Source organism: Heloderma suspectum, chromosome 3, assembly GCF_057233095.1.
Source record: "Heloderma suspectum isolate Gila_16-S chromosome 3, 16-S_ref, whole genome shotgun sequence".
Taxonomy (NCBI): Eukaryota; Metazoa; Chordata; class Lepidosauria; order Squamata; family Helodermatidae; genus Heloderma; species Heloderma suspectum.
In genome coordinates, this window is record NC_139460.1 from 319,967,404 (window position 1) to 319,981,306 (window position 13,903).

At 51.0% G+C, this 13,903-nt stretch overlaps 1 protein-coding gene across 1 annotated transcript in view; it reads left to right on the top strand.

Annotated features, from left to right (window-relative positions):
* CHRD (chordin) overlaps positions 1 to 10,357 on the top strand; it is a 67,765-nt gene extending 57,408 nt beyond the window's left edge. The window contains exons 19-24 of the mRNA XM_084845710.1: positions 333 to 383; positions 1,997 to 2,100; positions 3,951 to 4,053; positions 5,848 to 6,002; positions 7,510 to 7,606; positions 9,367 to 10,357. Of these exons, the coding sequence (XP_084701836.1) occupies positions 333 to 383; positions 1,997 to 2,100; positions 3,951 to 4,053; positions 5,848 to 6,002; positions 7,510 to 7,606; positions 9,367 to 9,437 (581 nt within the window). The 3' untranslated portion in view covers positions 9,438 to 10,357. The remainder of the gene's footprint in view (positions 1 to 332; positions 384 to 1,996; positions 2,101 to 3,950; positions 4,054 to 5,847; positions 6,003 to 7,509; positions 7,607 to 9,366) is intronic.
* The last annotated feature ends 3,546 nt before the right edge of the window (positions 10,358 to 13,903 follow it).

Here is a 13,903-nt window from a genome sequence, read left to right on the forward strand (position 1 = left end):
TGCAGGGCAGGAGGTGGTTATGGACCTGAGATGTGGTGGTGAGAGAGGAATGAGGTGGGGAAACAACAAGGGAGACTGAGCTCCCAACAGTGTCCCAAGCCTGGTGCTCTCCAGATGTGTTGAAGTGCAGTTCCCATCATCCCCAGCCAGCATGGCTATGCTGGCTGGGGGTGATGGGACTTGTAGTCCAACACATCTGGAATGCGCCCAGTTGGGGAAGGCTGTCCTCAGAAGAGGGAAGGGGGAAAGTACCTGTAGCCCCAGCCACAGCAGGCACTGCAGTTTCCCCTCTATGATCAGCGTGTCTCCCCTCATCATCTCTTCTTGAACAGAGAAGAAGGAAGAAGGACAGAGAGCCGAGAAGGCCCGAGACAGCAGTGAAGGTAAGGGAATTGGTGGGGAGTGCGTGAGGGGTGTCACTGACTCCCTGGTGAGTCTGCATGCACGTTTGCATTAAGCTCCAAAATTTTCACTGAGAATCAAACATGCTGGCTGGTGGGAATGTAGTCCAGCACATCTGGAGGGCATCAAGTTAGGTTGGCGAAGGCTAGCATATGCTATAGCCTGATTAAGAGCCCCCAAGATGAGGGGGGCAGCCTCCCCCCCACATCGACTGGCATGTCCACTGCATGCATTGTCAGATACCATGCTTTGCATCACATTTCCATCAGAGCTCCAATTGGCTGGGATGCAGGAAGAGCTTCTTTGTAGAGGCACCCAGGTTGTGGAACTCCCTACCCTGGAAGGTCCGATTCGTCTCCTCATTATTAGTAGATTTAGAAGACCGTCAAACCCTTTTTGTTCCATTGCATCTTCACTTACATTCTTCTCCCCAGCTCCTTAATTTTTCTCTCTGCTCTATTTTGTTACTTTTGTTTCTGTTCTCATTTCATTTTTATTTTTATCATTAATATTGGGTGTATATTGTAGATTGCTTTAGCTTATATTGTGAGATGTCTTTTGAGGGCCTCTTGACTGAAAGGCAGGGTAAAATTAAAATAAGTAATAAATAAATGTGTAGCTTCCACACTTCTTTAAAAAATAAAAAGAAGCAAGTCCATATTCATAGTGAAAAGTATTAGTTGCCCCAAACAATTACCCCGTTTGACTATCCTTTCTAAACATGATATATTTCTTCATTTAGATTTAAAGTTTTATAAACTACCCTTCATCCACAAGGAAACTCAAGGCAGTGCATAATGTCATAAAAACAGAAATGCAATATAATAATGATAAAATTCAACCAGCAAACAAATAAATGAATCAGTCAATTAAAAAAAATTAACATTTAAACTGTTTGGGCAAAAAATAACATTTTGATTTGGTGCCAAAACAACCCCAACAACCCAAAATCAGTGCCAATCATATCCCCTTCGGGAGGGCATTGCAATATCGGGATGCCACCCGAGAGATGGCCCTCTCTTTTGTAACCACATAATGCAGGGCTGTGGGCCCTTTTCAAGCCCTAGGGTTGGATTCAAGTCCAGAGGAACCCTTGGCGGCCGCATTCCGGTGGTGGGCATGGCCAGAGGCAAAGGGGTGTGTGTGCCAAAATTCCTAAGATACCAGCGTATTTTAACTTAAAGGTCTTACTTCCAGTAACTAAAGCTTAGGAGGGGCATTACAAGCTTTCAGAATGGGAAAAAAGTGCAGAAGCTTGGAAACCACCAAATGATTGGCATTTGGAAGAAAGGGGTGTGGGCCAGGGGAAGGGGTCGTGACCATCTGGAGAACTCTGGAAGGCCGGATTGGGAGCCCAGGTGGTCTGGATTTGGCTAAGGTTCAACATCCCTGGCATGATGTGTTTCTCCCATTGATGGTGCTTGGAGAAGGAGCTCTTCTGAATATCGTAATGCACAGGCAGGAAGATAGAGGAGCAGGCACTCCTTCAGGCATTTGGGACCCAAGCCCTTTAGGGATGCGCACCTCAGCTCCAAGAGCTGAGCTACCTTGGAGACCATGGTGAGGCATTCTAATGTTCCTTGTCCTGTTTTAGGGTGTTACTTCGATGGTGACAAGACATGGCGAGGAGCTGGCACGCGTTGGCACCCTGTGGTCCCTCCCTTCGGCCTCATTAAGTGCGCCATTTGCACCTGCAAGGTGGGGTCATCGACCAGGCCCTGGAGAGAAATGTTGGGCCCTGAGAAAGACCATGACCAGCATCCCCCCTCTCTTTGCCTAATGGCTTTTTCCTCACTGGGGCAGTAAACCTGGGCCTGAGCTGCACCAGCTGAGACTCTAGGTGGGAGCTTCTCTCATTGGATGCACCTCCATGAAAATATAAGTAAATCCCTGAACATAGAAATCTAGCTGTAAAGAAAAAGGATACTAGCTCAACTTTCTCCCTGACCTGTTAGATTTCTACTGCAAGGAATGCATTATATGGAGGGCCATTCACTGAGGTGAGCCCCCCGTGCTGGAGTCTGAAGCGCTTCAGCCCAAACACAGGTTTAACCACCACAGTGAGATTAGGCCTAAACTGTGGAGTGTGTCCCTTGGTTCATTGCTAGGCAACCAAGTGCTTCTTTCACTCGGTCCTCGCCCAGAATTGAATGGCCAGTTGGAGCCGCTGTGGTGTTATTTGCTAAGTGTACATCTCTGCACTGTGGGGAGGTCCTCTGAGTAGCATCGCAGTGGCCTTGGTGGGAAATTGGGGCCAGCATTTCAGACACCCAAATAAAGAGCAAGTGAAGCTCTCTCACGTCTCTTTGGGGTGCTGAGCAGCTGTCTGTGGGGATGGAGCTGCTACAGCTCACTCCTGGCATGGCCTACCAGGGGATTGGGAAGGAGGTGGGCAGAGGGATCCCCTTGTTACTCCTGAGCTGTGATTGGAGATAAGAAGGAGCAGTGCAGGCCGGTGGCTCTGAGGTCAGTGGGACAGAGAATCCGCTCTGGGTTTCAGTCAGAAACCGGAGTGGATAAATCTGAAGTCACTGCTGCCACCAGGGGGCACGTCAATTCTCTTCTTATTGGAGTCGCAGAAAAGCTGCAAAAGCCAGTAATGGTGCCGCCAGGGCCGGGCTTCGGGGCACAAGTGCAGGGCCCCGCTCAGTGGAATCAGCAGGAGGGTCCCCAAACACAGCAGGGCTGGCTCACCACGTTCTGAAGCAAGTGGCATAATACACGTTGCCTTCCAAAGGGGGAGGCCCCCTTTAAGACCCAGTATGTGCGGAGTCTAAAATCATCTAACTCTGCCACTGAAAAGTCCAGGACTGGCCCAAAACATTTCACTGCTTGAGGCAAAGGACAAATCCCCCTCTATTCCGCAGACAGAATATGACTGGGCCTCCAGGTGAATTTTCTCGCTCTAATAGCGATAGGACCAGTGGAGGCTGGTGGCTCCAATGTCAATGGGGCAGTGAATCCTCCCCGGGTTTCAGCTAGAACTCTAAAGTAGATTCACGGCTCCACTGACATCGGAGCCAGCAGCCTCCACTGGCAAGGGGAGTCCACTGCGTGACAGAGGAGTGGCAGGAAGGGAAATCCCCATGTTCTGTCCAATCACAGATGAGAGATAACAAAGGGATTCCTCTTATTTAGCACACCACTCCACACACACACACCCAGTTGGTGGTGTGCACTAAGTGCTGCATGCTCAACCAGCACTTGCTGAAGCTCCTGCAAGTTCCAGCTGAGTGCGCTTCGCGTGTGAGGAAAAGGAAATATGAACGTAGCTGGTGTCCTGGTCAAAGTGCCGACTGGAAGAGCTCCAGCCCTGGCAGGGCCCCAACCCCTGGTATCATCCGGCCATGGGGGGGGGCGGATCTGACCCCCAGGCCCATTATGGCTCCCCAACCCTGCTGTACTGCGTGTGAGCTGAGTGGAGGGGTCATGAAACCGAAGCACATATAGGTGCGTGTGTGTGTTTGCACCTTAGTTGCTGGGTATGGTGCTCTGGCTCCTGATGTGCTCATGTTCACCATCTGTACTAGCCTGCACTCTCTACACAGGGCACCACGGGGGAAGTTCACTGCGAGAAGGTGCAGTGCCCACACCTGGCCTGCAGCAATCCCATCCGCGTCAACCCATCAGACTGCTGCAAGCAATGCCCAGGTGAGCTAAGTGCGCCAGACCAGCAGCCAGCACTGGGTGGGACTTGCCTGCAAGGCCTTTTGCTGCCACGATTCTGGCATGTGCCTGTGGGATTGCGGGCTGCTCTCGTGATCCCCCAGCTGGGAAGTTGTGGCGAAATAATATCGGCCTGCCTTCTGAGTAACCTCTCCTTTTAAAGGCTTTATGTCATTTAAAAGCACGTTCCAAACACACACATGCACACACCAGGTGTCCCAGACTGTGTACAGACATACCTGTGAATAGGAGCACATGTGGGTGTTTTGGCTGCAGAATAAGTTCTGCTGTCATACTTAGACACACACACACACACACACACACACACACACACACCTTTGCTCCTGTTAAATCACATTTACAGCCTATGGATCATCCCAGTTGCCTCTTCCTGTTCACTCTTCTCTCTCCTGCACTCTCACGTATCCATATACACTTCAGGCGAGCTGTCTAGTTTGATTGGTTTTTTTCCCTCTTAAAATGCCTGGGGTGTTTATCCAATCAAATGTTTGTTCAGCACTTTTAAAGAATGTGTCATCTGCACTCTTTTTAAGTGCTTTAAAATCATTTGAAGAGTGTACAAAGTCAGCTTTGTGACTGACACAAGGGTCTGCCAATCAGTGGTCTGCACAGCCCTGCTCTGGAATGGGGCAGGTAACTTTGTGACTGATACAAGGGTCAGCCAATCACTACTGTGCGCGGCCATGTACTGTGCTCTGAAAGGGGTGGTGGTGATAATCTTGTGATTAACACAAGGATCAGCCAACCAGCACTTCTGTCAAAAGAAACAGAAGAACTGGCTCCACACGAGCCCAATCCAGGTGAGAAGGTTGAATGTATGTGGAGTATGCTTCCACAGCAGGGTCACCGCTGAGGTTCTGTATTTCTGCATGCAGCCCTAATGCACCTTAGCCTTTTATTTGGTACTTTGTGGTTTGCAAGGGAACACATCCAGTATAAACCTAGGGCACTTCCAGATGAGGCTTTTATTGTGAGTGGCCCTGCCTCATTCACAGAGTTTTACAGAGGGTCCAGCTATCACCATCTTCTGCTCGTAACCCTCCTGTGCTTTCCCACTGCTGCTTCCATCTTTTTTCTTACTATGAAAAATCTGTCAAGGAACAAAAGATGGAATACCAGCACAAGGCCTTCTGAACCGTAGCGCTGGGATCCTGCCATATAGAGGGGCCCCTAGAATCATAGACTTGGGAGGAATCTTGGAGGTCATCTAGTCCAACCCCATCCCAATGTAGGATGTACAATGCAGGATGGAACTACAGCATCTCTGACAGATGGTTGTTCAGCCTCTGCTTAAATGCCTCCAGCAAAGGAGAACCCTCCACTTCCACAGGCAGTCTGTTCCCCTATCGAACAGCTCCAACTGTCAGGAAGTTTCTCCTAACGTTGAGCTGAATTCGCCGTCCCTGCAGCTTCCACCCCCTGGTTCTAGCCCTGCCCTCTGGAGCAACAGGTCTGCTCCATCTTCTGCATAACACGATACTTCAGATATCTGAAGACTGCTGTTGTGCCCCCCTTCATCTTCTCTTCTCCAGGCTAAACATCCCCAGCTCTTTCAACTGCTCCCCGTAGGACATGGTTTCCAGACACCTCACCATCGTGGCCACACTCCTCTGGGCATGCTCCTCTGAAGTGTGTGCGTTGTGCTCAGTGACATCGTGGTGCAGGCCTTTGGGATGGCTGGCAACAAAAGGTCTCGATGCTTCTCGTCAAATTTCCCCTCCCATCCACCCTTCCCCCATACCCCTCTTCCTTCTGCAGCCTCCGAGAGGAGCCCCTCCGTGCTGGCAGACATGATGCAGGCGGACGGTCCTAGGGCCTGCAAGTTCGGGCGACGGTGGTACATGCACAACGAGAGCTGGCACCCCACAGTGCCCCCCTTCGGGGAGATGAAATGCATCACCTGCTGGTGTCTGGTGAGTGGCTGCGTGTCCCTGTGGGGAGGAGGGTGCTGCAGAGGTGAGACGATCAAGATGAAGTTTGGAGGCCTGGCTGTAATTTGGGGGCAGGCCGCCTTCTCTGTGTCCTGAGCCTCAGTGGACCCAGGGGATCCTATAAATTGTGTCCCCCTAACACTGCACCACTCTGCAGTGGCCTCGGGGTGCTTGTGTGATTGGGCTGGCCCTGGGCAGAGCTCCTGGAAAGGGCATGTGTGCGTGAGGGAGACTCTCGAGACAAGGCCAAGACAAAGTTTTGGAGGCCCGGCTGTTTTTATAGAGGAGAACGTAATGCCCACATCAGGGCTGGGGGGTCTGGCTTTGGGACAGGCTGTAGTGGGGTCCGAGCCTGACCACAGACAAGCACTGATCAACTGGGCCACATCATGAAGCCATCAATTAAAAGCAACCATCAATTAAAAGCAGCAGAGGCTAGAATAGACTTTAGAAGAAAAACTGAAATTATCTAAGATAAGCCGACTTCAAAACACAGCATAGCAGCAGAAATATAGAAGACGAAAAGGCCCGAGAGGATAAAAATGGCCTTTACCTGGTGCCCAGAGATTGACAAGGCAGGCACCAGGCAGTTTTCGGGTGGGGGTGGGGGATTCCATAACTGGGAGGTTACTACTGAAAAAGCCTGCTCCCCCCCCCCCCGCCCCACCTTATCTCAGTATGTGAAGGTACTTGGAGCAGGGTCTATTAATCTTTTTATTGTGATTTTAACAGAACAAAACAAATTGTGAACCATGAAAGAAAAAAAGACAGGAAATTACATTCATAGAAATATCAATATTCCATCAAATACAACATTCTAAAAAATACAAAAACAAAAACAAGGCCTCTCATGATGATCCCTGGGCACTAGTGCGAACATGTGGGCAGAGGTGCTCCTTTGTGTCCCCAAGCTGTGAAGGCCTTTTTCTACCAGCACCAGGACCTTGAATCAGGCCTGAAAGCAAACTGGGAGCCAGTGACGGTAATATAATACTGGCATAACACGATCCATATTCCAGCCAGTACCTTGGCCGCCACATTTTGCACTAAGGGAAGCTGCTGGAGCATCTTCAAGGGCAGCTCTGCATACAATGCATTGCAATAATCTGGGTCTGGGGTACCGTGATGGCTGGGGCCAGGTCTGTGTAGAAAGATGTATGGGGTCAAGCATGGGGCTTTAGACCTGCAGAGATGAGTTGACACCAGTGAAGGCTGGTGGCTCTGATGTCTGTGGAGTGGTGAATCTGCGCCAGGTTTCCATCAGAACCAGTCAGAACTCTAAAAGAGCTCTGCAAGGTGCTTTCACACCTTGGAGAGCTCCTTTAGAGTTCTGACTGATTGTGACTGAAACCCAGAGTGCATTCACCACCCCACTGACATCAAAGCCACCAGCTTCCACCGGTTGCCACACCCTTTCTATACAGACTCACCAGCACCACGATTTGGCTCTTGTGTAACTGCCTCTCCCCCCACCCTCACCCCTTTTCAGTCTGGGGAGACCCACTGCCGGCGCCAGGAATGCTCTCCAGCCTCTTGCTCCGGAGAGGAGAAGAGGGAGGAGGACAGCTGCTGCTCCCAGTGCGAAGGTGAGTGAGCGTGAGTGTGTTTCTGTGTGCAGAAGTGTGCGAGGAGAGGTGCAAGGCTGGCACCCAGTGCTGTGGCCACCCTGCCCTGGGCCTGGCTGGCACTCCATCTCCCTCAATTTTTTTAAATCTCAAGCTCTTTCTTTCCTGAATATGAAGAACTTTGCAAAGTTTGATACGTTCTTATCAAAAACAAACTGAATTGACATTCTCACCCATGTGCCCCAGCCAAATTCAGCAGGAACAGTTGTTCCCAGCATGGAAAGGACTGTGATCTGCCTGCCTGCCATACAGCTGTTAAAGATGAGGAGCCTGTCTGGAAAAAAGAGGTGGCCACCCTAATTCAGCACCACATATATGGTTGAATTCAAACCCAGGTTTTTAAGAGCAAAGCATTGAAAACAGGGGGATGAATCTGTCTGCTTTGGTTTCTCCCACATTCAGTTCTTTTAAATCTCACGTTCTTGTTTTCCCAAATATGGAGAACTTTGCGAATTTTGGTAAATTCTTATCAAAACTGAACTGAAATGACATTCTCATCAAACCCATCCTTACTGCCAAATCCCCTCTCCCTCACAGCCGTTCTATCCCCCATTGTCTAGGCTGTACTGTCCCGCCTTCAGACTCCACTGCCATTTCCAGCGCCTGCTCACAACTCCCACCTCACCAGGTTCATTTGACAGGATCCCCAAAACTCTTCCTTACCCCTCGCCTCTCTCTTCTCCTGTGGCTGCCCAGTTCCCACAGTTTAACAGCCCCAGTATTCTAATCTCAGCAGTGGTTTCTGGGAGCCATTCATGCTCTCCTCACCACTGTCTCCCTTTCTGATCTACATTTCTTTAAGTATTTCTTTTCCACTTTTCTAGACAAATAGTCTCCACAAAGCAGCTTACTGTATAACCAAACTAATATACATTTTAAACCAGCCTTCTTCAACCTGGTTCCCTCCAGATGTGTTGGACTACAGCTCCCAGAATCCCTTAGCTGGCTGAGGGATTCTGGGAGCTATAGTCCAACACATCTGGAGGGAACCAGGTTGAAGAAGTCTGATTTAAACTTTATCTGGGGAACAAATGCCCAGAAAAAAAAGAGCAAGGTAGCTACCCTTGTCTGCTCCCGGAACATTGTGTGGATGATCTGAGGGCAGCTGCTGAGTGGATGGACCTGCCTAAGAGCAGAGGACTGAATCAGATGGCTTTGTCTGAAGAACATGAGATGACCCCTGCTGGATCAGGCCAAGGGTTCATCTCGTCCCGCCTTCTGTTCACACAGTGGCCAACCAGACGCCCCAATGGGAAGCCCACAAGCAGCTATGCAACCACATCCTGCTGCTCGTGTTGCTAGCAAATGGTGGACAAAGGCATACTGCTTCCAATACTGGAGGTAGTATATAGCCATTATGACTAGTAGCCACTGAAAGCCATGGATGAATTTGGAAGGCCTTCCCCTTCCAGATCACTGGACTGGTGATTTCACGCGTTCTTGGCTGGACTTGCTATTGAAAACACCAACCCAGGGACTGAGTATAGTGAATTTCTGCTCCAGTTAAACAATGTGGATGTCTCCAAGATGATGCTCCCAGTCCCCCGCCCCCCCGCAGAGTCTGTTTAGCCTGCCTTTTCACCAAAGCCAAGCCGAGGCAAGGTGCAGAGTCCTTTGCAACCCCCCACCCCCTCAGCAATGGCAGCTTTGGCTGCAAGCTCCCTTCCCTCGAGTCCTGCTGTCTTGTTTACCGCTTCCGCTCTCCCTCTGTTGTCCTGCAGCACCAGATGTCCTTCCAGAAGAAGCTCAAGAGATGCTCCAGGAGGACGCCAAGGATTCCTGGGCCCACTAGCTGGCCAGCTGGAGGCAGAAAGCCAGGATGCCATGACGGGCATTGCCAAGAGGCCGGTGGAGCTGAAGGCAGGGCAGTTTGTAGCTGGTGCTTCGCAAGGCCTCCCTAAACCTCTCCACATTTTGCTGGCTTTTTAAAACAGGGGGGGCACCTTCTGATCTCACCCCAGAATAAGCAGCCTCTCTGTTGCCCGCCTGATGCCCTCTAACCTGGCTGTCTGATGCCTTTTTTGCCTGCCTGCATGAAAGGAGATGGAGGCCCACAACTCCGAGGGGTGGGGTGGGGATGGCGAGTTGGTCTCAAACACAGCTGTCATCGCCTGTGAGGTCTGCGTGGCACCATGTAGCGTGCAAGCCAGAGCAATAAAGCCCTTGGGAGGTGGGGGAATCTTGGGCACTGCCTACCCCAGTGGGGACATTTGCATAGTACAATGAACTCAACCTGCAATGCCCTTGTCTGACTTACACGTGGCATCACCTCTTCAGAGGAGACTTAGACGGCACATATGCACCCCCCCCAAAAAAAAAACCGGGGAAGTGCCTTCCCCCCAGACTAGCTTGTATATAGTGCAGTGGTGGCTGGTGGCTCCAGTGTCAGTGAATGCATGGTGAATCCAGCCCGGGCAGGCAGCGACTGCACCTTGGAGAGCTTCTTTAAAGTTCTGAACAGTTCCTACTGAAGCCCAGACGGGATTCGCTGCCCCACTGACATCGGAGCCACCAGCCTCCGCTAATACAATGCAAAATTGTCTTCCTTCTCTGCAACCCTTGTTTCGTTTGTTTTTAATTTGGAGGTGGGGACTTGTTCCTCATGGTTGTGTAATTTATGGTTGCCATGGGCAAGGACCTCTTCTCTGCTCATCTCAAAGCTGAAGGACTGATATCAGAGATTATGTATTTATTAAAGAAAAATCGAGGGAGAAAAAGCTTGTGAACTTCAGCGTTTTGTGTTTCCTGCCATTTCCCGCTCCTCCTCCAGAGGGCCCCAGTGGCACAGCCACTGGCGAACGGCCACGGCCACCGGCGAACGGCCACGGCCTACCCACTTTGGGTGCAGGGAGGGGTAGAGGGCCGCTCTGACCTGCAGCCACAGAGTATCCTGGCCAGCGGTAGCTTGTAATTCAGTACCAGAAATCCAAGCCATGTGTCACTTCTAACTTTTCGTTGTATTATTTTGTTTACTTATTGACTCACTGTAGAATATTTATATACTGCTTCCCATGTTAGAAATCCTGAAGCGGTTTACAACAAATGGTAAACCAATACGTCATGATGCAAGCATAACAGCATTTAGATAAGGTAACAGTTGGGGGGAAACAGGGTGCACAAGTACGTTTTTAATCATCGTTGGAAGCACATGGCTGCCGGTGCTATGTGCAAAGGGAAAGCCGTTCCAGAGGGAGGGACCCACCACAGAGGAGGCCCGTCGCCGTGTTGCTGCCAGGTGGGGCTCTGCAGGACGTGGCGAGGACAGCGAGCCCTCCCCTGAAGATCACAGTGGTCTAATGCATCTGTATTGGGGGACACTATCTTTTAGGTAACTGGTCCCAGCTTGAGTCCTGCTGTGTCCTGCTGGCTGAGCATAAAGCGACAGGACTGGCTCCACCATTAAGTACAGAGAGGGGTCCACACCAGGCAATGGATGCTGGGCACCGGGCTGACAGCTCCCTCCCTCCCTGTTCCTAGTAAGACTCCAAGCTATTTTTGTCCTCTTCCGCCGGAGGCCTGGCCTGGCTGGCTATCTTGTCTAGTCACATCCTCCCGACGTGTCATTATCATTGACACCTATGAAGCAAACAGGCAGGCAGCCCAGGTCATGTTCTCCAGCAGGCACCGCATCCGCCTCTGCATTGCTCTGCTGCTGTGATGCATGCGGATGACAATGTGGTGCTGCAGCATTGGTTAGAGGGGGCAGCCAGCAGATGCCAGGTGGGGCCCTGAGAGCTGTGCTGCATGTGCCCATAAACTAACCTACTGCCCTCGGGTGCGGTGCAGGACAAATCCCATCCAATAGAGGCTGGTGGCTCTGTTGGGGGGGGGAGGTGAAGCCGCTCCGGGTTTCAGTCAAAACCAGTCCAAACTCCAAAGGAGCTAGCCAAGGTGTGGAAGCGCTTTTAGAGTTCTGACTGAAACCCGGGGCAGATTCACCGCCCCACTGACATTGGAGCCACCAGCCTCCACTGGTCCCATCGCTATTAGAGCGAGAAAATTCACCTGGAGGCCCGGTCATATTCTGTCTGCGGAATGGAGGGGGATTTGTCCTTTGCCTCAGGCAGCGAAATGTTTTGGGCCAGTCCTGGACTTTTCAGTGGCAGAGTTAGATGATTTTGGACTCCGCACATACTGGGTCTTAAAGGGGGCCTCCCCCTTTGGAAGGCAACGTGTATTACGCCACCTGCTTCAGAGCGTGGTGAGCCAGCCCTGCTGTGTTTGGGGACCCTCCTGCTGATTCCACTGAGCGGGGCCCTGCACTGGTGCCCCGAGGCCCGGCCCTGGCGGCACCATTACTGGCTTTTGCAGCCTTTCTGCGACTCCAGTAACAGTGCAGTTGACGCACCTCCTGGTGGCAGCAGTGACCTCAGATTTATCCACTCCGGTTTCTCCACCTATCCCCTGCAACCTCTGAGTGTGGGGGTGGGGGGGTGATGCATTTGTTTAGCATTCAGTGAACAAGAAAGGTAAATAAGCAAACCTAAGGAGTGAGCAGCCAGCAGAGAGTCTGGTGACATGGCCTGCCGAAAGATTTCTGACATATGAAATGCAGTCAATCCGCACCCCCAAATGCCTCTAGGGTTAACCTAACACCCACTGCCTGTCTCAGCAGTTCTGCAAAAAGAATGAACTACCTTTTAATTTTGGGCTGCCATTCCATTGGGGCTGGAGACAAAACCTAGAGCATCTTTCCCCAACCTGGCACCTTCTAGATGCGTTAGACTACAACTCCGTGGATGATGGGAATTGCAATCCCAACACATCTGCAGGCACCAGGTCGAGGGAGGCTGACCTAGAGGCAGACAGCACACAACAGGAGACAAAAATCCCTCTTTATATTAGCCAAACTGGAGACAAATCTGCAAAACACACTAGACAAAGAGTCAACCGTGCAGCAAGCTCAATTCTCGGAGGGTGGGTTCTTACGTAGCCAAAATGGCACCATCCATGCACATGACAGAGGTATTGGCAGGCTCAGGGGACCTGCAAAGTTTGCAGAAATACAAAGCATCTTTAGGAGAGAGAAAAACAAACAAACAGCCCCATGGAGACTGAGTGGCTACAGAACGCTGCTCAGTGGCCACAGAACACCAAGTATCTATTGGGGAAGGAGAAACTAGGGGAAGGGAGGATGGAAGGGAGTGTCTTTAAAGAGGGTGTGGCTGGTGGGTGGGTGGACACCTTAAGAATGTAAGAAGAGCCATGCTGGATCAGATCAAGGGTCCATCTAGTCCAGCATTCTGTTCACACAGTGGCCAACCAGCTGCCCACGGGAAACCTACAAACAGGACCTGAGTGCAACAGCATCCTCCCACCCATGTTCTCCAGCGACTGGTGTACACAGCCATTCTGCCTCTGATACTGGATGTAGCATGTAGCCATCAGGACTAGTAGCCATTCATAGCCTTCTCCAGGAATATGTCTAACCCACTTTTAAAGCCAGCCAAATTGGTGGCCATCACTACATCCTGTGGTAGTGAGTTCCATAGTCTGACTATGCGCTGTGTGAAGAAGTCTTTCCTTTTGTCAGGGTTGGATCGGAGCCCACAGAGCCCCAAAGCAGTTCTGATTCTGAGGAAGAGATAGAAACCATGGGAGAGGAAACCACGTGCTGTTCAGAGGCACCGCCGGAGGGAGAGCCCCTCCCTGCTCACATTTCTGAGAGTGGTAGCGACCCTGGCGGGCAAGGGGAGGGACAACTGGAACTTTGGGATGCTATGCGCCAGCACAGGGACAAGCGGGAGATGGAGGGCATGGAGAGGAGGCGCTCAGCCCGCTTGGCGTGACGTCAACAGCTGTGCCCCAATGTTCCATGGGAAAGGGGAGGACTTTCACCTCCTAGCCCTTAAGTTCAGACGCTTCCCGCATTTCCCTCCAAAACAGAGACCAACTGCTTCCCTAAGGCTAGAAACCCCAGATAGGCAGCTCTCTTAAGTTTCCTTCATTAGGCTCAGGCAGTTAGCATCTGTAAGCGTCATTAGGTAGAATGGAAATAAAGCCTTGGAAAAGAGCCCTGTCATCTGCGTGTTGATTCTGGCTACTTGAGGATTTCAGAAGGCAGCAAGGGCATTCCAGACATCTTTTATCTGTCCTGAATCTCCCACTGATCAGGTTCATGGGATGACCCCATTGAGTTTAGTATTATGAGAGAGGGAGAAAAATGTCTCCCTATCCACATTCTCCACATCATGCATAATTTTGTACACCTCTATCATGTCTCCCCTTACTCGCCGTTTTCCCAAGCGAAACAATCTC